The 24,460-nt window shown below is 41.2% G+C and overlaps 1 protein-coding gene across 1 annotated transcript in view; it reads left to right on the top strand.

Annotated features, from left to right (window-relative positions):
* The window catches only part of LOC124717185, a 162,297-nt gene that overhangs the window by 90,203 nt on the left and 47,634 nt on the right, over positions 1-24,460 (top strand). Inside the window, exon 4 of the mRNA XM_047243962.1 lies at positions 22,355-22,540. Within this exon, the coding sequence (XP_047099918.1) occupies positions 22,355-22,540 (186 nt within the window). The remainder of the gene's footprint in view (positions 1-22,354; positions 22,541-24,460) is intronic.

Genomic DNA, 24,460 nt, shown 5'->3' with positions numbered 1-24,460 from the left:
ATTCCTTGGTATTAAGTTGAATTTACGGCCTTTAGATTTTACAGATTTATCATGTAACCAAAGTTTAACGGATTCCTTTTCGCATTCATCTGGATGACCTCATACTTTTTGTTATTTAGGGTCAATTGCCAAATTCTGCACCAGACAGACATCTTTTATAAATTGTTTTGATCTTCTGATGATCTTACTAGTCAATAAACAGCAGCGTCATCACCAAACAACCTAAGATGGCTGCTCAGATTGTCTCCCACATCGTTTATATACATAAGGAACAGCAAAGGGCCTATAGCACTATGTTGGGGAATGCCAGAAAGCACTTCTATTTTACTCGATGACTTTCCTTCAGTTACTATGAACTGTGACCTCTCTGACAGGAAATAATGAATCCAGTCACATACCTGAGACGATATTACACAATTCACTACAAGTTTCTTGTGTGGTACAGTGTCAAAAGCGTTCTAGAAATCCAGAAATATGGAATCAGTTTGAAATCCCGTGTCAGTAATTTGTGATTCATGTGGCTATGAATTTTCATTTTCCTCCTCCAAAAAAACTGACAGTGGTACCTATGAAAGCAATTTTAGTTTAGTATATGCTCTGAGAGGCCTTGGATAGGGCAGGGAAGGAGGTATTTATTGTGTGGTTTTCTGAACATGCCTCCACCTCGTACAAGGTTTGAAAAAATAAGTAAAGACATATCTGATGCTGTATGCAATACCACCAAAAAGGAGAAAGCAGTGGAGGAATTGCTGGAAATAAACCAAAAAGAAATACATCATGGGGTAGACGTTCATGATAGTGAATCTCCTACAAATGTTACTGACCTGTGTGTGTGTGTGTGTGTGTGTGTGTGTGTGTGTGTGTGTGTAGATGGGACCTGGATGAAAAGGGGTCTCACATATCTGTATGGGGTTGCATCTGTTATTGGTATTGACTCAGATAAAGTTTTAGATGTAGAAATTATGTCTAAATACTGCCGCCAGTGTGCAAAAAGGAAAATGTCCAACAACGAAGTCAGTGAGAAACCGTGGCAATAAAAGCATGCAGTAGCCTGCTCTAAAAATTATAGTGGCTGAAGTGGGGGCATGGAGGCTGCTGCAGTTGTGAGGATGTTCTCCAGATCTGAGTAGCAGTATGGTGTTAGATATACTAAATACCTTGGTGGTGGAGACTCCGCTTTGTTCAAAGCTGTAACAGATAAAAATCTATACAGTACAACAATATAAAAGTTGGAACGTGTTGACCACATCCAAAAGAGGCTTCATGGAAAGCTTCATCACTTGCTGAATGAGAAGGAAGGTGAAGTACTTGAGGATGGAAAACCACTAGGAGGAAAAGGTAGGCTTAGTGTGAAAGAAACTGATTCTCATCAGTTAATGTATGGGAGAACTACCAGAAAAACACACATAATTTAGAGGCAATGACCAAACACCAATGCAAAATCCGTGTTCGAAAGATGATTGGTGTAAGTTCAACAACACAAAAGAGACGTATTCACATAAACACTCATTACCAGAACCTATCATGAATGCAATTAAGCCCATATTCAGGTTTCTTGCAAACCATAATTTATAGAAGAATTGTCTTGTGGAAAGACACAAAATGCAAATAAAAGCCTCAATAATTTAATTTGGATTAGATGATCTAAACAAACATTCTGTGGACTTGAAGTACTCAAAATAGGTGTCTATGATGCAGTTTTACGTTACAATAACGGAAGTAATGGCAGAATTGAAGTTCTGGTGAGAGTTAGTATAGATTCTGGTGTGTTTACAACAAAGTCATTTTACACCATTGACGAGAACAGGATCAAGAAAGCTAACAGATCAGTGTCTTACCTGCAAATACAGGTCAGGCAGATTAGTAGAGGAGAGAAGAGAAACCTGGATGATTAGGAGTATCAGTGTGGAGGATTTTAAAATTGAGGTAATCTTCTTACTTGTAGAAGTATGAGAAGAAAATCTTTGAACCTCATTTTCTCTGTTTTAAATTTCTCAAAAAGGATATGTGCCAATGCCATAAAAGTTTCAGGAACTGCTTGCAACATGTTGCTGTCTCCCTATGATATCCTGCAATTACATTCTGATTTTTATATGATTGTATGTAGAAAAAAAAGGTTAATTTTGGATGTACAAAATTAAAAACTCTGTTAATGATACAATTTGTACCATAAATTAATAACTGTAGTTCAGTGGTCTTATAACCTTCTCAGGACATTACAATAAAACCTTCAGATTAATTGCATGATTAGAATTTGAGTTATGGTTTCCTACAAAAAATACAATAAAAAATTAAAAATTCAAATTTCCGGCAAAATATTAATCCTGCATTAAAAAAAATGGCTCTTGTGCTTCACATGTGCAAAATTTAATTTGTACATTAATAAATATGGCTGTATAAATAAATGTTTACATTTCCTGTGACATTCGCCCCCCCCCTCCCCCCCCTTAAAAATTTTCTGTAGTTAAACATATTATTGTGTGCTGTGGTTAAGTCACATGTAATTACATAGTGTATACAATACACTATGTACAGTGTATACTATACTATACTACACTATATTAAAGTATAGCTTATTAATTAACTTTTAGAAACTATCCTGGTGTAATTTGGTACACTGCCATGCTTAAAACACATACTATAATGTATAGACATTAGTTTATTTTATTATTATATATGTACTACTACATCCTGTATGATGATCATTGTAAAATGACCTATGGTGAATACAATTCTTGATATTTGATTCTTGTGTTTCACAAAAACGATGTTTTCTAAATCCGTGTTGAATGTGTGTCAGCAGACTGTTTATTTGAGGTAATTCATAATCTTCAAACACAATATATGTTCCAAAATCCTGCTGCATATCGTCATTAATAGTGTGGGCCTGTAATTTAGTGGATTACTCCTACTAACTTTATTGAATATTGGTGTGACCTATGCAACTTTCCAGTCTTTGGGTATGGATCTTTCGTCGAGCAAACAGTTGTATATGATTGTTGAGTATGGAGCTATTGCATCAGCATACTCTGAAAGGAACCTAATTGGAATACAGTCTGGACCAGAAGACTTGTTTTTATTAAGTGATTTAATTTGCTTCACAACGCCGAGGATATCTATTTCTATGTTACTCATGTTGACAGCTGTTCTTAATTCGAATTCTGGAGTATTTATTTCGTCTTCTTTTGTGAAGGCATTTCGGAAGACTGCATTTAGTAACTCTGCTTTGGCAGTACTGTCTTTGATAGTATCTCCATTGCTATCACACAGAGAAGGCACTGATTGTGTATTGCTGCTATCATACTTCACATATGACCAAATCTCTTTGGATTTTCTGCCAGGTTTCGAGACAAAGTTTAATTGTGGAAACTATTACAAGCATCTCACAATGAAGTCCGTGAGTCCGTGCAAAATTCTGAGCTTCTTTGAAAGATCACCAGTCTTGGAGATTTCGTGTCTGTTTGAATTTGGAATGTTCTTTTTTTTTTTTTTTTTTTTTTTTTTTTTATTTTATTTATTTTTTATCCCCCCCCCCCCCCCCCCCCTCCCCCCGTTGTATCTGCAACAGCGTTCTTACCTGTTTGGTGTACCAAGGAGGATCAGCTTCATCATTTGTTAATTTATTTGGAATAAATCTGTCAGTTGCCAGTGATACTATTTCTTTGTATTCAAGCCACATCTGGTCTACACTTATATTATTAATTTGTAAGGAGCAGAGATTGTCTCTCGGGAAGGAATCAAGTGAATTTTTACCTACTTTTTTGAATATGTATATTTTTCATTTATTTTTGTAGGATTTGGTGGTTGCAGTATTTAATCTCACCATGACAACCCTGTGATTACTAAGCACTGTATCCATTTTGATGCTTTTTATTATGCAGTTGGTCATCATAGGATGACAGCTAAAAACACGGAGAACATGTCTTCGCATGTGAATTGTCACAGCACACCTGAGTTCACCAAGGCATAGGGACACGTCACGGCAAAGAGGAAGTGTGAGGAATGGAATGTTCTGCAGCAGTAAGGTTAACGTTTGTAAGCTTAACTTTTTATACCTGGGATTCACAGTCATGTAGAACTTTATAAAAGACATCATATTTATGCCAGTGACTGTAACACTTTCTTTATTTCACAATTGCGGTTTTGTCCTTACACCATTATCAAGTGCAGATTTTTGTGGCTTTAAGCCAAGTCAACTTAAAATGAGCTGATGCATTTATATGTCATTGTCATTACTATTACTATTAAATACATTCATGACACTGTGCTCACAATATGTAACAGTGTCACGAGTGTATTTAATAGTAATGACAACGGTGATTGAGAAGGTCAGCCAAGATGGCAGCTCTGGGAGAACCCCAAAAGGGGATGGTGTGCATTAGTCATGAAGCAGAAGAAAGGGGTGAGGGAGTTGCCCAAAAATATGAAGGGAGATGGGTTGACTATGAACATCATCCCAGATGAGTAGCAAAACTCCCCTAAGAGATGGAATGCCATCCTCTGGGGAAAGATCAAAGCGGACTGCGAAGAAATGCGAGAGCTCAAAGCAGACCAGGAAGAAATGCAAGAGCTCAAAGCAGTCATCAGGAAGCAATTTTATTTCCTGGAGGCAGAGAACAAGCAGACACCACAGTTGTAAGACCAACCATAAGTCCTCTTTGTGGGACTGAAGGCCGTGAATGTCCCATTGGAGGAGAGTCCTAACGAGGAAAGGGAAGAAGGGAAAAAATGAAGGGGTGTCACCTCAACAGCAGCGGAGTGCCAGACTTTGAAGACTTACTGCTACAGGGTGAAGTGGCTGGAGGATACTGCTCCATGAGATCTGCAAAGGCATCAGTATTCTTTATCAATTTACGATGTTCATAATAAAAAAACAGTTGGTGGTGGTCGGACAGGCGAGGGTGTCATATGGTGACACCATTGAAGAGGATCTCTGAGTCAGGGAAGAAGATCATTTACCTTTGACTACTTGGAGCCTTTCTGATTGGCAGGGGAAGACTCAGATGTTTGTTGGTTGGAGGGACATATGAAGTCTTTTTTGTGTAGTTCTCCTGTCCTTTCTGGCCTGTCCGTTGTGTAACAGGTGACTTCACCCATGAGGCAAAAGTTTGGTGGCTTGTTGTACAGCCAGAGGAGGCGGGGACTCTATCATGACACTGGGCAATTTCACAATCATAGTGCTGAATTTGAGGTCGCATTGTCTTCATGGCCATGTCCTTAGGGGAGTGAGATGTAGCAAGAACAATACTGTAAGTGTCAGATGGTAGAAGGCAGGGTTTCTAACTAGTTGACAGCTTGCGAGCAACCGGTTAAGGCACTTTTTCCTTCACCCAGATCACCTGTACAGCCCACTCATCGAGATACAAGGGTCGTCCACAAAGTAAGTTCTGTTTGGTTATATAAAACAAATGTGTACAGATACAGAAAAAATATTTATTGTCCAAAAATCTACAAATTTTAAACTACTTTTCTACATAGTTTCCGAAATTTTGTTGGCACTTGTCATAGCATAGCACAAGTTTTTTTATGCCTTCTCCATAGAAGGTTGCCGCCTGTGTATTCAACCATGTGGTAACATGTTCTTTCAACTCATCATTATCATTGAAGTGTTGACCACCAAGGACAGATTTTAGGTGTAAGAAGAGATGAAAGTTGCTAGGAGTGCTGTGCTTAATCTTCTCTTCAATTGTATGAACCAGTTCATCAGTAACCGCAGACAGATGTCCACTTCATTCTTCATCGTGCACTTGATCACATCCTTCATTGAACAGTCTGACCCATCTTCTAACCATTGAATCGCTCAAAGCATTTTGCCCGTAAACCTCGCAGATTTGCCGATGAATTTCCTTTGGTTTAACTTTCTTTCCATTAAGAAAACGAATCACAGACCTGATTTCACACATGGCAGCATTTTCAAGTACAGCTGACATTATAAAGAAGCACTACAAAGCACATGTCGGCAGCAGTGATCTGAAAATGGCGTACGTGTCTTCTCCTCGATTCAAAGTAACTGCCGCGCATGCTCGGAAATGCAGTCGTAGCGCTGCCGCGGATAGGAATAGAAACGGAACTTACTTTATGGACTACCCTTGTACATGGGAGAATCTCAGTAGGATGTGGCATGGTCACCATGGCAGTTGATACAGTGGGGAGAAGGAGATGGACATTCAGTTGTGGTTATAACGATCACACTGGTAGCAGCACATTAGGTTTTAAATGTACGGTTGGACTGTGGTAAATTCGTGGCCTGCTTTGATCTTTGACAGAAGCACCACTCTATCAAAGGTGAGAAGAAGAGTGTGAATGGGCACTAAGAATACATCTACCTTTTTCATCAACCGATGGACCGCAATGACACTCTGGTCAAAGAGGTATGTTTGGATTTCTGTCTCGGTCAGACCATTGAGCAGCCTAATGTAAATAACACCACAGGAAGAATTCAGTGTACAATGGGACTTGAATGAGCAGGATAACCTTGGAGGAGTGAAGCTGCAATTAGTTGCTGTGATTGAGAATCAGAAGTAGTCTCCAAAAACAAAGTGCCGTTTTTGTAAACAAGAACAGGATTTCACAGGGCCAGCAATTGTGTGAACACCTTTCTGAATAATAAGCCATAGCAAAGGACTGACTGTCTTCAGTAAGTGAAACCATGAGGAACTGTGGTGCAACTTGGTCTTTGAATTGCTAGCCTCATTCCATTTGTGTTTGGTAGACACTGACTGTGAAGATTATGATTGGCTCATTGCGAGAAAATCCCTCACGATTGCCAGCGTCTCTGATGGCGCTCTCGTTCCAACCCTCAGAAGTGGGTGCACCCGCCTTAGGTGATTGTTCACACCTCAGGGGATACCTCCCAAACACCTGATAGAGGGACCAGTCAGCAATTTGGGAAGGTAGCAGCTCAGGCAATCACCCCTTCCTGGGCCTGGCACGTACCAGGGGGTACGTGCGAACCCTGCGTGTCAACCCGGGACTGGGAATGACGGGTTACCTGGTCACCTGATATGTGTCAGACGTGTGGGCAGGCCTTCAGGAGAGCACGTGGAGGAAGAAGGAAAAGAGGAACCTAAAATGCTGAAGGATACGAGAAGGGGAACGAATAAAGAAAAAGGGAATGAAAAACGATGGAGAAACTGTTCAGATATTTGCTACTAAGTATGCAGAACACATTTCCAAAAATATCCCAGACACGTTCCCCAAGGGAGGGGAAAAGAATAGCAAGAGGATAGATATGCAGCATGGAAGGGGAAAGCTGCTGCAAAGGCTGGGGCCCCACGGTAGCCAAGCATCAACCCGCCAAAGAGCGGCAAGCTCTCTGACGGGATGGTTGACTTTTTGCAGCTATTTATCATGGTGTAACGACAGTGGTCATAAAAGATGCTGACTGACAAGGACAGGATATGAGTGTCATGCCTTGTCAGTGACAATTGCTTCTGTCAGACAATGTAGCTTCATCTCAACCAGTTACTGAGCAGAAACTTTGAATGGAACTGCATGCATTGGATATCTGGAGTTGGGTAACTCACAAACGCCACTGCTCATAATTAGATAAAGCAAAAAATCTTCAATGAACCAACCAACATAGATCTTGGACAGTAACTGTCTACAGGCCTGTAATGTGGTCATAAATGTCACTGAGTTACATTTTTGTTTCTTCTCTGCTGATGAAAGGCATCCAATGTACTGATGGCTCGCTGTGGCATTTAACGGACATTGTGTCAAAGGAATAATTCAGGCTGGAGATGGTTCTGTGATTTGCAAGGGGTGATGTTCAGAACACGCCTCTGGTCTACATAGTTCGTAATAACTGGTGGAAAGTCATCGAGTGATTTCTGGTGTCCTTCATGGTAATGTTACAGACCCTCTTCTGTTCCTCATCTACATAAATGATCTGAGCAGGTGTCTTGGGTTGTGTGCAGATGATGCTGTCGTTTATTGTCTAGCAAAGTCATCAGAAGATCAAAACAAAATGCAAAACATTTTAGAAAAGATACATGTATGGAGTGAAAAAACTGGTGATTGACCCTAAATAATAAAAAGTGAGAGGTCATCCACATGAGTGCTAAAAGGAATCCATTAAACTCTGGTTATCCAATAAATCAGCCTTTAAATTCAATTAAATACCTAGGAATTATAATTACAAACAACTTAAATTGGAAATAACACGTAGGAAATATTGTAGTGAAGGCAAACAAAGACACTTACAAAAATGTAACAGTTTTACTGAAGAGACTACCTACACTACGCTTGTCTGTTCTCCTTTGGAGTACAGGTGCATGGTCTGGGGTCCTTACCAGATAGGACTGATGGGAATACTTCAAGAAAGTTTAAAGACGAGCACCATATTTTGTATTATTGTGAAATAAGGGAGAGAGTGTCACAGGCAATATACAGGATTTGGGTTGGACATCATTAAAGCAAAGGCATTTTTCGTTGTGATGGAATCTTCTCATGAAATTTCAGTTACCAGTTTTCTCCTCTGAATGCAAAAAATTTCATTGAGCTGACCGACATAGGGAGAAATGACCATCATAATAAAATATGGGAACTCAGAGCTCACATGGAAAGACTTAGTTGTTTATTTTTTCTGTGCACTGTTCAAGAGTGGAATAACAGAGAATTATTGTGAAGGTGGTTCAATGGAACACCTGCCAGGCAATTAACTGTGATTTGCAGAGTATCGATGCAGATGTAGATGTACCCATTCCTATCACTGTGAACATGAATAAGGATGTTATTTCAACACTCTGTGCCCAGTTGTCACTCTTTCTACTACATCTTTATGATGAGTATTCTGTGGGCACTACCATCCTCAAAGATGTGTACAGGACTGCTAATATACATCCTTAATTGGATGAACACTCAGGCACCCTATCACATCTCATCTTGCATGCTAAATTATCCAATTTTAATTCCATGCAGAATGTGTGGAACTATTTTGATCAGGGGGTGAAACATAACAATCAACATTCCATTGATTAGGTAACTCTACAGTAGCTCATCGTCGACGAGTGGCTTCAACTGTATACGGCATACATGAAGTGTCTTCAGCACTCTCATCCTCACCAAATTGAGGGCATTGTCGAGGCTAGAAAATTCTTCGGGTGACTAATTCTTTGTCCAGTGTACTTACATCAGCTGTCACAATTTCTGTATCTCTAACAACACACAGTAACTTGCTACCCTAAAGTCATCACCAAAGGGGATGAGTTAGCTAACGCTGATGTGATGCTCTGTGAGTTTTGTGACATCACATCCTGCTATTTCACATTGAAGAGCCACTTCGTCATGAGAAGACAAAACACGGTCTGCAAATATTTCAGCAATGTGCCATGTGAAACAACCAATATAAATTAAGCACTCCCCCTATAACATAAGCATAAAGCAAAATACCATGCTGTATTTAGCTTATTCAGTAGAAGGTCATATTTGTGGATTTTGTGTTTATGTTACACTTAAAGGTGTATGAGATGTGTTCAGAAAATTCCAGAACTTTGTCCACAAAATTTTTCTACATTATATACTCTCCTCCACAATTGATACACCACTTCCAGTGCTGTTTCCACCTCCAGAAGCAGCCTTGGTGTGCCTCTTGCTGGACTGTGTGATGCGCCATCCGCAAATTTTCTTTTATCTCATCTATCATTGCAAATTGTCGTCCTTTCAATGGGGTTTTCAACAGTGGAAATAAAAAAAGCTCCACAGGGACCAGGTCTTGAGAGTACAGAGGATGAGGCAGCACAGTGATTTCGTTTTTTGTGCAAGAGTCACGCACCAACCAGGATGAATGTGCATGTGTGTTATTGTGATGCAAGAACCATGAACTGTCTCATCACATTTCAGGTCATTTCCTTCTCACATTTTCTTGCAGGCGTCGCAACACATTCCGATAGTACCATCAATTAACAGTTTCTCCCTGTGGTAGGAATTCACGATGAACTAATCCTCCAAAGTCAAAGAAACCTGTCAGTATAGCTTTGACATTTGACTTGACCTGACAAGCTTTGTTGGTTGTGGAGAACCTTTCCCGACTCATTGTGAAGACTGAATGTTGGTCTCAACATAATAACCATAGACCTACATCTCATCACCAGCTATGATTCTCTTATAGATCATCTCATTTTCATCTGCACAATCCAAGAGCTCTTCACAGAATGCGAGTTGAAGACCGTTTTCGTCTTGACTCATGATCCGTGGGATGAACTATGTTGCAACACGAGGCATTCCATGATGCTGTGTCAGGGTTCATGACATGATTGAACTGAAATGTTACAATTTTCTACAATCTCTTGGACAGTCAGTCATTGATTGGAGTGCACAATTTCATTGTCGTTCCTGACATCAGCGTCGGTAGACGTTGAAGGATGTCCTGAACGAGGATCATATTTGACTTGTGTCAGGCCATTTTTAAACCATTTGAACTCATGCATCGTCATAGGCTTTCTACATCATTTGGTGTGTCTCTGTGAAGGTTTTCTTGAGTTCCACACAAAATTTAATGCAGACGCGTTGTTCCTGTAACTCTGTCATCTTGAAATTCACAAACTGCAATGCGGTGTTCTACTTAATACAGCACTGAACAATAACTAACAGACATATGACAATGAAACTTCTGGCAGTTATACATTAAAACCAGGCATGCGCAGGAATGACAACTGCATTTCACTGCAACACACCGTTGGCACAAAATTAGGAATCTTCTGCAATTTCTTGAACAGACCTCGTATACTGTTTCTAAGCACAAGCACATTGGATGTCTAAAGAACGAATCGTTATTGGTACAATTTGTTGTAATAAAGTGATGGGAAATGTCATATTGATGGTTAAAGAATAGTTCATACGTAGTAATTTTCGTGTTATAATGTCTGTGTTACAAAAGTAAACCATTATAAGGAACAGCCCATTGAAGGTCACGAAAACATGTCTTTCTTATTAGGATCTGTTATAATTAAATGTCAGTTAATAACACATCAGTGATCAAATCCTTCAGAAGACTGTAACATAAATACTAGGTTGCTAGAAGCAATGCACCAGTGTAGTGTAGTTCTCTGAGCCGCCACGTTGTGGAACTGAGGATGGTTATGTAGAGATTTTTCTTTCTTTCTTGTGTTTTCTGTAACATAATGGGACTTTCCTATGAAATTAATAAAAATAATTACTGTAGTATTTGATGTTAGTGAATATAAGTGTGCCCTCTGTCAGGAGTGAGTTAGTTCGATTTGCTGATCTTCTATATTGTGATGTCCTTGCTGACTGGACATATGTCTTTCATTTACATAATATTACACATTGAAAAATACTGAAATTTTTATTTATGTTTACCACAGACAGAACATGACTAGCCTGTGGTCAGAAAGGAAATGTGTGTTTTATTTGAGCTAACATAGGAATTCTATGCTCTACCATTTTCATGAACAAACCATATGATTTGCAAGCCAAATAAAACCAACAACTGCTGCTGGAGAAAGCTGAGAGTGCAATGTCATGTTAACCAGCTAGTGCAGTGTGCCAACAACACTATGTTGTGTGACATTGGATATCACGTTGCGTGCACATCTGTGTCAACTGCCTCGTCCCATGCACTGACGGCTTAACTTGCTACTTACAGGGGTTGTAACAAGGATCCCCACACATTTGAAACTACAGATTCATTTCACAGAAAGTAGGAGGGTGTTAGGAGAGGTAAGGAAGTCACTTGGGGCCCAGGTGTAGAGCAACCAATTAGGTTTTGTGCTGGTGTATGCAGATTCACCTCTGTCCCTTTAAATTCTCGGTGCTTGTATTTGCTTCCCTTCACTTGTGCCTGATTGTCTCTTTCACGTTCCCTCAACTCTTGTGCTCTTTCTCCCTCAAAGAAGCGACCTACACTTCCAAACGCTACTAATAATGTTTTGTTTACAATTAATCCTTCACTCTGCAGCCAGGAGTGCACTATTTTATAACTCCCTAGTAGATTGAAACTGTCTGTCAGTCTGGTACTCAAACCAAAGACTTCGCCTTTGTAGTGTTTTTACCAAGTGATCTATCCTGGTGTGACTGACAGCCTGTGGTTCTGGGGTCAAGACCCTGTCACGTAGAAAGTTTTAATGTGTCAGGAAGTTTCGAAACAGAATGCATTCTGCTGTAAAGTGAAAATATTACGTTGAAAGTTAACTCTATTGTAGACTGTGGCTTAACCACCTCTCAATGGTAGATTTTCTTTCAGGAGGTGGGAGACATCCAGGAGAACTTTTGCAAAGATTGGAAAGTAGGTAATCGGTATGGGCAGAAATGGTTTATTTAATATCACTGAAACACACACTACTAATATTCAGCAATAATATTGATTTTATATTTTGTTGTGAACTGGCCTTCTGGTTTCTGACCATCTATCCAATTACATTAGAAAACAATCTGCTCAGTAAATTGTGGCAGGAAAACACACAAATAAAATATATTAAAGTTTGCAAGCTTTCGAAGCCAGTGGCTTCTTCTTCTGGCAGAAGGGTTGAAGCAGAAGGAACAGGGGTGAAAGAAAAAGGCTGGTGAGATATAGGAAAAGGGGTAGAATGTGGATAAGTCACCCAGAACTTCGTGTCACCAGACGGAATGAGAAGGAAAGACTGATTGTTGGGGAATGCATCGGAGAGGATTTGTAAACCTAAGAGCATAAAAGTTGAAGATAGGATAATATACAAGAAAGAGTGTACTGACAAAACATCACCCACGAGTTAAAAAGAGCAAAAAGTTAAGTGTGTTACATGTGATAGAGCTGAGAGGAGGTGATGAAAAATAGATAGGTCAGAAAATGAAAGATGTAGAGAACCAAAAGGGAGTGAAGAAAGGAATAGTTACTGTGAAGAAATGCTGAGACTGAAGAAATTAACATAAATTGAGACCAAGTGTGTGGAGAGAACCGAGGACATGTTGTAGCGCCAGTTCACACCCACGGAGTTTTGAGAAACTGGTGTCTGGGGGAAGAATCCAGATGCCAGATGTGGTGAAATAGGCACCGAGGTCACGACTGTCTTGTTGTAGAGCATTCTGTCCAACAGGATATTGTGTGGTGCCAGTGTACATCCTGTGCCTATGACTATTCATACTAACTGGTAACTTTGTGGTGGCCATGCCAATGTAAAAGGCCAAACAGTGTTTACATAACAGCTGATCTGCAACATTTGTTATTTTACAAGTGGCTCTCCCTTTGACATTGTATGTTTTGCCAGTTACAGGGCTGGTATAGGTGTTGGCAGGAGGGTGCATAGGGCAAGTCTTATAGTGGGGGTGGTCACAGGGGCAGGAGCTGTTGGTAGGGAAGTGGATACAGAAGGAGTATACAGTCTGACAAGGATATTGCGGGGATTGGGAGGGTGACGAAAAGCTATTTTAGGTGTGGTGGGCAAAATTTCAGACAGAATGGATCTCATTTCATGACATGCTTTTAGGAAGTCATGGCCTTGTCAAAGCAGCCGATTAATACATTCAGGACCAGGATAATACTGAGTGACAAGTGTTGTTCTCCTAAGTTGTTTTCTGGAGGGATCAACCTTATCAGGGGTAGATGAGATGCCCTGGGAAACCAGCAAAAACTGATTATTTTTGTTGATTTAAGGTTGTTTTGTCTGTGTATGTACATTTGTGTTGTCTATACTGAAAGTTGCATTTTCTGCAGGTTAGTGTTGGTGAATTCATATGTATGCCTGTGTATTTTACATATTTCTGAATGGGATTTTCCATATACAGTGGAACCTTGTATAGCAAGTATAATTCATTCTGGAATCTTACTTTTAGTGCAAAACTCACTAAGCAATACAGTTTATCCCACATGAATTAATGTAAAATACGATAATATGTTCCGTGCATAAAAAGTACCAAAAGTTTTATTGATGCCATTTATTCAAAGAGAATTATACATGCAGTATTATGTACTTTTATTATTTACGATACATAACTAATTCTTTTTTACTACAAAGTTATCTATAGTCACTTGTTCCTGCCAACGCTTTAACACTTGGTGAAAATGCAACTCAGCATTATTGTCAAATAAATTTGTAGCGTGCATAGCGACTGGTTTATTGGGGTTATGATTTTCGATGTACAATGCAACCAGTTCCCATGCTTTCAATATTTCTCTTATTGTGCCAGAAGGTTGCTGCTTTGCTGTTACTGCCTCCTCCTCTTCCTCCTCCTCTGAAGAATTCCTCTTCATAACTACTTGCTGTGAAACACACTGCTACTCCATAAGCTCTTCGGTGGTCATTTCTTGGTTGTGATCTTTCATAAGCTTATTGACATCATTGTTATCCACTTCTAGTCCCTAGCTCTAAGCCAAAGACACCATCTTTATGACGACAGGCTCCACAGGTACTGATTCAAATGCCTCTTGAGTCACATTTGACAAAGCACTGGGCACAGCTTCTTGCATGCAGAAATGAGAGTTCTCTTGGTAACCCCTTCCCATGCCTTTTCGATCATCTTGGCGCAGGCAACGATGTTGAAGTGATTTTTCCCAAACTCCCTGAGAGTGAAATGGATGGCTTCAGTCAACTCAAAGCAATGTTTGAAGAGTGCTTTAGTGTTGAGCTTCTTAAAGTTAGAAATAATCTGCTGGTCCATAGGCTGGAGTAATGGAGTGGTGTTGGGAGGCAGAAGTCGGATCTTGATCAATTGATTTGCTTCAAGGAATGGGCAGCAGCATTGTCCATAACAAGCAAGATATGGAGTGGCAGATTCATCTCAAGCAAATATTTTTTCATCAAAGGACCAAACAATTCATTGATCCAATCACAAAAAGGATCACGTGACACCCAAGCCTTGTTGTTTGACTTCCTCATCACATCTAATCTGCTCTTCTGGACTTAACACTTTTTGAATTATTGTGGAGTTTCTGAATGATAAACAAGCAGCAGTTTAATTTTCAAATTGTCACTTGCATTGGCACAGAGTAGTGGTGTGAGGCAGTTTTTCATTGGCTATGACTGTGCTGTGCATTCTTGTCCGCTCTTATAAAGGTACTCTTCAGCATCTTTTTCCAGAATAGACTCATCTCATCACTATTAAAAACCTGTTGTGGCAGATAACCCTTAGAATCTATGAGCACCTTGAAGTTTCTGATGAAGTTTTCTGCTGCCTTTGTGTCAGAGCTGGCTGCTTTGTTGTGCCTCACAATGCTCTTAAAGTTCTTGAACCACCCATGGCTTCCCTTAAACCATTCTTTAGCTGCTGATGATCCTGGCGTCTGCTTAATGAGGTCGGCGAAAATCATTCTCACCTTCTCACAAATGATGTTCTCATTAATAGCACCGCCTGCAGTTGCTTTTCATTTATCATTTTAAGGAGCAACATCGGCTAGAAAACGAAACTGAAGTCAACAATGTTCATGTTTTTCAGTGATTTTATGTTTCACTTCTAAGGTCATTTTCTTTCTCTTGTGGTCGTCTTCTTGCAGCTTTATCTTTGGGGACATTTCCATGAAGGTTATTAAAATTTACGCTCAAAAAAACACTATGTGAATACAAGTTTAGAAAAACAAGCTGCACCTAAAATGGTAGCAGAAGGAATGCTAAGCCCAGACTCCAGTACGTACTAAAATTATTGTTCATATGCAGCTGGTGACAATGACAGGTGTTCATATTGTTGAATGTTTCTCCCACCATGCGTGAATGGCTGGTGACACCACACTCAATCATCATTACTCGTGTTGTGGAACATCAGTCGTTAAGTGAACCTTATTCATTTTGCTCATTATGTGAATTGCACGTTATGAGAGGTGCTCATTAAGTGAGGTTCCACTGTATTCATCTTTTGGATTTGCAGCTCTTGTATCTCCATATCACACAGTTAACTTTAAAATTAAATTTAACATACTAGTAAGTTAATTACATGCTCAGTAGATCATGTTCAGTCTAAGCATTATGCTGTGAAACATATCATCTGAGAAAACATACAATGTGTCCAGGAAGACTTGTCTACTCAATATTTCATATACAATAAGCCCAGTCTTCTCTAAAAGATGTAATGCAGCACTAACTCAAGGTATCTGTTGAGAGACTGGGACATGCCATTATTAAACCCATCTTTAAGAGATGTCAATAACTACCAACCTGTTTCAGTACCGATATCATTTTACATAATTTTATAGAATAGTATCTCACATTAGCAGCAACAATATCATTCAGTTTCAGAAGGGTTGCTCTTCTAAGAATGCCATTTGCATGTTCACATGCCAGATTTTACAAGCATTAAATAATAAAATAGTGCCGGTTCGCATTTTCTGAAACCTATCTATGGCATTTGACTGTATGAATTTTAGTATTTTCCTAGACAAATCGACATTTTATTGGACTGATTGTATAGTTAACCAACAGATAACTTCATACCTAACCAAAAGAGTACAGCAAGTTGTTCATAGTAATTCAACCAATATAGTATGAGGACATCATTCTGATTTGGCAGAAATCATGTATGGGGTTCCCCAAGACTCAATTTAGGTCTACTGTTCTTCCTCATGCATGTAAATGATCTTCTATGTAATATACAACAAGCAGAATTACTTCTGTTTGCACATGACACTAGTATTGTAATCTATCCAAGCATATATACAGAAACAGAAGAAATGGTAAACAATGTTCTTAAAAGTATCATTGACTGGTTTTCTGCGAATGGTCTCACTCTCAATATATATATATATATATATAAAAAACAAAGATAATGTGACTTACCATACGAAAGCGCTGGCAGGTCGATAGAAACACAAACAGACACATATATACACACAAAATTCAAGCTTTTGAAACAAACTGTTGCCTCATCAGGAAAGAGGGAAGGAGAGGGAAAGACGAAAGGAAGTGGGTTTTAAGGGAGAGGGTAAGGAGTCATTCCAATCCTGGGAGCGGAAAGACTTACCTTAGGGGGCAAAAAGGATGGGTATACACTCGCACACACACACATATCCGTCCACACATATACAGACACAAGCAGACATATTTAAAGACAAAGAGTTTGCGCAGAGATGTCAGTCGAGGCGAAAGTGCAGAGGCAAAGATGATGTTGAATGACAGGTGAGGTGTGAGTGGCGGCAACTTGAAATTAGCGGAGATTCAGGCCTGGTGGGTAACGGGAAGAGAGGATATATTGAAGAGCAAGTTCCCATCTCCGGAGTTCGGATAGGTTGGTGTTGGTGGGAAGTATCCAGATAACCCGGACGGTGTAACACCGTGCCAAGATGTGCTGGCCGTGCACCAAGGCATGTTTAGCCACAGGGTGATCCTCATTACCAACAAACACTTTGTTGCTGGTCATTCCCACACAGAATGCATCACAGTGTAGGCAAGTCAGTTGGTAAATCATGTGGGTACTTTCAGATGTGGCTCTGCCTTCGATCGTGTACACCTTCCGTGTTACAGGACTGGAGTAGGTGGTGGTAGGAGGGTGCATGGGACAGGTTTTACACCGGGGGCGGTTACAAGGATAGGAGCCAGAGGGTAGGGAAGGTGGTTTGGGGATTTCATAGGGATGAACTAACAGGTTACGAAGGTTAGGTGGACAGCGGAAAGACACTCTTGGTGGAGTGGGGAGGATTTCATGAAGGATGGATCTCATTTCAGGGCAGGATTTGAGGAAGTCGTATCCCTGCTGGAGAGCCACATTCAGAGTCTGGTCCAGTCCCGGAAAGTATCCTGTCACAAGTGGGGCTCTGTTGTGGTTCTTCTGTGGGGGATTCTGGGTTTGAGGGGATGAGGAAGTGGCTCTGGTTATTTGCTTCTGTACCAGGTCGGAAGGGTAGTTGCGGGATGCGCAAGCTGTTGTCAGGTTGTTGGTGTAATGGTTCAGGGATTCCGGACTGGAGCAGATTCGTTTGCCACGAAGACCTAGGCTGTAGGGAAGGGACCGTTTGATGTGGAATGGGTGGCAGCTTTCATAATGCAGGTACTGTTGCTTGTTGGTGGGTTTGATGTGGACGGACGTGTGAAGCTGGCCATTGAACAGATGGAGGTCAACGTCAAGGAAAGTGGCATGGGATTTGGAGTAGGACCAGGTGAATCTAATGGAACCAAAGGAGTTGAGGTTGGAGAGGAAATTCTGGAATTCTTCTTCACTGTGAGTCCAGATCATGAAGATGTCATCAATAAATCTGTACCAAACTTTGGGTTGGCAGGCCTGAGTAACCAAAAAGGCTTCCTCTAAGCGACCCATGAATAGGTTGGCGTACGAGGGGGCCATCCTGGTACCCATGGCTGTTCCCTTTTAATTGTTGGTATGTCTGGCCGTCAAAAGTGAAGAAGTTGTGGGTCAGGATGAAGCTGGCTAAGGTGATGAGGAAAGAGGTTTTAGGTAGGGTGGCAGGTGATCGGCGTGAAAGGAAATGCTCCATCGCAGCGAGGCCCTGGACGTGCGGAATATTTGTGTATAAGGAAGTGGCATCAATGGTTACAAGGATGGTTTCCGGGGGTAACACATTGGGTAAGGATTCCAGGCGTTCGAGAAAGTGGTTGGTGTCTTTGATGAAGGATGGGAGACTGCATGTAATGGGTTGAAGGTGTTGATCTACGTAGGCAGAGATACGTTCTGTGGGGGCTAGGTAACCAGCTACAATGGGGCGGCCGGGATGATTGGGTTTGTGGATTTTAGGAAGAAGGTAGAAGGTAGGGGTGCGAGGTGTCGGTGGGGTCAGGAGGTTGATGGAGTCAGGTGAAAGGTTTTGCAGGGGGCCTAAGGTTCTGAGGATTCCTTGAAGCTCCGCCTGGACATCGGGAATGGGGTTACCTTGGCAAACTTTGTATGTGGTGTTGTCTGAAAGCTGACGCAGTCCCTCAGCCACATACTCCCGACAATCAAGTACCACGGTCGTGGAACCCTTGTCCATCGGAAGAATGACGATGGATCGGTCAGCCTTCAGATCACGGATAGCCTGGGCTTCAGCAGTTGTGATGTTGGGAGTAGGATTAAAGTTTTTTAAGAATGATTGAGATGCAAGGCTGGAAGTCAGAAATTCCTGGAGGGTTTGGAGAGGGTGATTTTGAGGAAGAGGAGGTGGGTCCCGCTGCGACGGAGGACGAAACTGTTCCAGGCAGGGTTCAATTTGGATGGTGTCTTGGGGAGTTGGATCATTAGGAGTAGTAGGATTAGGATCATTTTTATTCGTGGCAAAGTGATACTTCCAGCAGAGAGTACGAGTGTAGGACAGTAAATCTTTGATGAGGGCTGTTTGGTTGAATCTGGGAGTGGGGCTGAAGGTGAGGCCTTTGGATAGGACAGAGGTTTCGGATTGGGAGAGAAGTTTGGAGGAAAGGTTAACTACTGAATTAGGGTGTTGTGGTTCCAGATTGTGTTGATTGGAATTTTGAGGTTTTGGAGGGAGTGGAGCTGGAAGTGGGAGATTGAGTAGATGGGAGAGACTGGGTCTGTGTGCAATGAGAGGAGGTTGAGGTTTGCTGGAAAGGTTGTGAAGGGTGAGTGAGTTGCCTTTCCGGAGGTGGGAAACCAGGAGATTGGATAGTTTTTTGAGGTGGAGGGTGGCATGCTGTTCTAATTTACGGTTGGCCTGTAGGAGGATGCTGTGAACAGCCGATGTGGATGTGGGAGAGGAAAGATTAAGGACTTTTATTAAGGATAGGAGTTGACGGGTGTGTTCATTGGCTGAGTTGATGTGTAGGTGAAGGATTAGGTGGGTGAGGGCAATGGATTGTTCAGTTTGGAACTGGTATAGGGACTGATGGAAAGAAGGGTTGCAGCCAGAGATGGGAACTTTAAGTGTGAGGCCTTTGGGGGTAATGCCAAATGTCAGACAAGCCTGAGAAAATAGCATATGGGAGCGTAATCTGGCTAGGGCGAAGGCATGTATGCGGAGGGAATGTAAATAAAACTTAATGGGGTCGTTGTGGGGGTGTTGTGAGGATGACATGGTATTGGAAGGTGGAAAGTGTAACATGAGGCTAAAATGAAAATAAAAATATATGGGGAGGGATAAAGGTGGACTGGAAAGTAACTGGAGATCTGGTGTGAAAAAAGGCGAAAAGGTGTTGGTTACAGCTGGGCTATGTTGGACTTGGGTTGGTAGACAACGATGTGCACAAAGGTTAGGTGGTTGTGTTGCCGCCAAAACACGCTAGAGGACGGAGAAATTCGGGAAAATTTCGAAAAAAATGCGTGTAATATATTAAAAGGAGTGGTTTTGTGGCGGCAGATTATGAAAATGAGGCTAACAATTGTCTGCCGAAGAAATAATGACGTTAAAACCTGTGGAAAGCGGCTAAAAATTATCAGTGATTTTTATATATATATATATATATAATAGAGGGAAACATTCCACGTGGGAAAAATATATCTAAAAAGAAAGATGATGAAACTTACCAAACAAAAGCGCTGGCAGGTCGATAGACACACAAACAAACACAAACATACACACAAAATTCTAGCTTTCGCAACCCATGGTTGCCTCGTCAGGAAAGAGGGAAGGAGAAGGAAAGACAAAAGGATATGGGTTTTAAGGGAGAGGGTAAGGAGTCATTCCAATCCCGGGAGCGGAAAGACTTACCTTAGGGGGAAAAAAGGACAGGTATACACTCGCACACACACACATATCCATCCACACATACACAGACACAAGCAGACATGTCTGCTTGTGTCTGTGTATGTGTGGATGGATATGTGTGTGTGTGTGCGAGTGTATACCTGTCCTTTTTTCCCCCTAAGGTAAGTCTTTCCGCTCCCGGGATTGGAATGACTCCTTACCCTCTCCCTTAAAACCCATATCCTTTTGTCTTTCCTTCTCCTTCCCTCTTTCCTGACGAGGCAACCATAGGTTGCGAAAGCTAGAATTTTGTGTGTATGTTTGTGTTTGTTTGTGTGTCTATCGACCTGCCAGCGCTTTTGTTTGGTAAGTTTCATCATCTTTCTTTTTAGATACATATATATATATATATATATATATATATATATATATATATATATATATATATATATATATATGTATATATATATATATATAGAGCGAAACATTCCACATGGGAAATATATATAATAGACGGAAACATTCCACACGGGAAAAATATATTTAAAAACAAAGATGATGTAACTTACCATACGAAAGCGCTGGCAGGTCGATAGAAACACAAACAGACACATACATACACACCAAATTCAAGCTTTCGCAACAAACTGTTGCCTCATCGGGAAAGAGGGAAGGAGAGAGAATGATGAAAGGAAGTGGGTTTTAAGGGAGAGGGTAAGGAGTCATTCCAATCCTGGGAGGGGAAAGACGTACCTTAGGGGGAAAAAAGGACGGGTATACACTCGCACACACCACCACCTACTCCAGTCCTGTAACCCGGAAGGTGTACATGATCAAAGGCAGAGCCACATGTGAAAGCACCCACGTGATTTACCAACTGACCTGCCTACACTGTGATGCTTTCTATGTGGGAATGACCAGCAACAAACTGTCCATTCGCATGAATGGACACAGGCAGACAGTGTTTGTTGGTAATGAGGATCACCCTGTGGCTAAACATGCCTTGGTGCACGGCCAGCACATCTTGGCACGGTGTTACACCGTCCGGGTTATCTGGATACTTCCCACCAACACCAACCTATCCGAACTCCGGAGATGGGAACTTGCTCTTCAATATATCCTCTCTTCCCGTTACCCACCAGGCCTGAATCTCCGCTAATTTCAAGTTGCCGCCACTCACACCTCACCTGTCATTCAACATCATCTTTGCCTCTGCACTTTCGCCTCGACTGACATCTCTGCGCAAACTCTTTGTCTTTAAATATGTCTGCTTGTGTCTGTATATGTGTGGACGGATATGTGTGTGTGTGCGAGTGTATACCCATCCTTTTTGCCCCCTAAGGTAAGTCTTTCCGCTCCCAGGATTGGAATGACTCCTTACCCTCTCCCTTAAAACCCACTTCCTTTCGTCTTTCCCTCTCCTTCCCTCTTTCCTGATGAGGCAACAGTTTGTTTCAAAAGCTTGAATTTTGTGTGTATATATGTGTCTGTTTGTGTTTCTATCGACCTGCCAGCGCTTTCGTATGGTAAGTCACATCATATTAAAAAATATTCAGTTCTGTACATGTAGGGGTACAACTCAGTGATAAGTGTAACACGTGGTGAGGAAATAATAAATAGGATCGAAAATTCAAAATTTTTTGGTGCCCATATTGATGAGAATTTAAATAGGAAAAAGCACATCTTGGAACTCCTAAAACATCTTAGCTCTGCCATATTTGCACTTACATTCACAGAAAATCTTGGGGGCAGTTATTAATTTGTGATGTGAATGTAAAACGACTCATTATTTCACATGATTAGAATCTGCTATGTAAAATGATCTATGGGACACGTAACTAACTAACTAACTCTGCTTTGCAGCTATCACTACCCTTCAAGCATTCCACCGAAGACGACTTGGGGCTGTGACTGCTATGTCCAGCACGCAACAGCAGTGTGCATGTACGGGCTGAAGGATGACTTAATACCGTCTTGTGTGGGTTTGTCAGTCACTGCAGTGTTCATCCAGTCAGAGGAAGTTGACTGGCTGTCTGTTGATGCATTCAGGTTAGTGCCTATTTTGTAGTATGCTCCTACTTATTTTCAAATGATGTGCTGTAGGTGAAACTACATAGTTTTGACCTGGAATGTGTGCTTCTTTTCATTCAAGAAATGTTCAAAACAAACCAAGCAGGAACACCAAATGAAAAATGTTGCACCAGAATGGTCACAAAGGTTCTCACTACTAAGATCAAAGGCAAAGACCTTTGGGAGCTACGAACCGTGCAGGATGTTCAGCTAGGCATCCACTCTTAAAGAATGCATATAGAATCATACTGGTGTAACGGGGTGATGACGACTGATGGAACGTGATGGCATGCAACCTTATACAAAACAGTCTGACATGGAGCTTATTGTGGACCTGGGTATCCTTTAAGGCATAGTGCATGTAGTGTGATTATATGCTTTGTAGACATGGAAAAAACAGTGGTTCCATGTGGTGTGAATTGCAATGTTGCAAACATTTCAGGAGGAATAGTTTGCTCTAAAGGAGTGTGATTTTTATATGTAGACCAGGAATCAAGCAAAAGCAAATTATTTGGACCAGCTATTGGTCAAAAGCAGTGTTAATACCACAGTTATAGCTCTCTTATGCCCATGTCCCCACTCTTAGTTGCTGTGATGTAAATATTCCCTACTGCCTTTGCAAGATCGTGTACACAAGAAAGAATTGTAGGGGGCAGAGCACCTCCAACTTATTGCAGAACAATAAATAACTTTCTAGCCAATTAACCATTCAGATTAACAGTTGACATAATTGTATATGAATGCGTTAAAGCATTGATTTTAGTTGGTCTTAAATACATATACAGGGTGTTACAAAAAGGTGCAGCCAAACTTTCAGGAAAAATTACACGCAAAGAAAGAAAATACGTTATGTGGAGATGTATCCAGAAACGCTTACTTTCCATGTTAGAGCTCATTTTATTACTTCTCTTCAAATCACATTAATCATGGAATGGAAACACACAGCAACAGTACTTACCAGCGTGACTTCAAGTACTTTGTTACAGGAAATGTTCAAAATGTCCTCCGTTAGCGAGGATACATGCATCCACCCTCCGTCGCATGGAATCCCTGATGCGCTGATGCAGCCCTGGAGAATGGCGTATTGTATCACAGCTGTCCACAATACGAGCATGAAGAGTCTCTACATTTGGTACCGGAGTAGCATAGACAATAGCTTTCAAATGCCCCCATAAATGAAAGTCAAGAGGGTTGAGGTCAGAAGAGCGTGGAGGCCATGGAATTGGTCCGCCTCTACCAATCCATCGGTCACCGAATCTGTTGTTGAGAAGCGTACGAACACTTCGACTGAAATGTGCAGGAGCTCCATCGCGCACGAACCACATGTTGTGTCGTACTTGTAAAGGCACATGTTCTAGCAGCACAGGTAGAGTATCCCGTATGAAATCATGATAACGTGCTCCATTGAGTGTAGGTGGAAGAACATGGGGCCCAATCAAGACATCACCAACAATGCCTGCCCAAACGTTCACAGAAAATCTGTGTTGATGACATGATTGCACAATTGCGTGTGGATTCTCGTCAGCCCACACTTGTTAATTGTGAAAATTTACAATTTGATCACGTTGGAATGAAGCCTCATCCGTAAAGAGAACATTTGCACTGAAATGAGGATTGACACATTGTTGGATGAACCATTCGCAGAAGTGTACCCGTGGAGGCCAATCAGCTGCTGATAGTGCCTGCACACGCTGTACATGGTACGGAAACAACTGGTTCTCCTGTAGCACTCTCCATACATTGACGTGGTCAACGTTACCTTGTACAGGAGCAACTTCTCTGACGCTGACATTAGCGTTATTGTCAACTGCACAAAGAATTGCCTCGTCGATTGCAGGTGTCCTCGTCGTTCTAGGTCTTCCCCAGTCGCGAGTCATAGGCTGGAATGTTCCGGGCTCC

Source organism: Schistocerca piceifrons, chromosome 9, assembly GCF_021461385.2.
Source record: "Schistocerca piceifrons isolate TAMUIC-IGC-003096 chromosome 9, iqSchPice1.1, whole genome shotgun sequence".
Taxonomy (NCBI): domain Eukaryota; kingdom Metazoa; phylum Arthropoda; class Insecta; order Orthoptera; family Acrididae; genus Schistocerca; species Schistocerca piceifrons.
The sequence above is the reverse complement of the archived record's forward strand: the minus strand, read 5'-3'. Positions and strand labels throughout refer to the sequence as shown.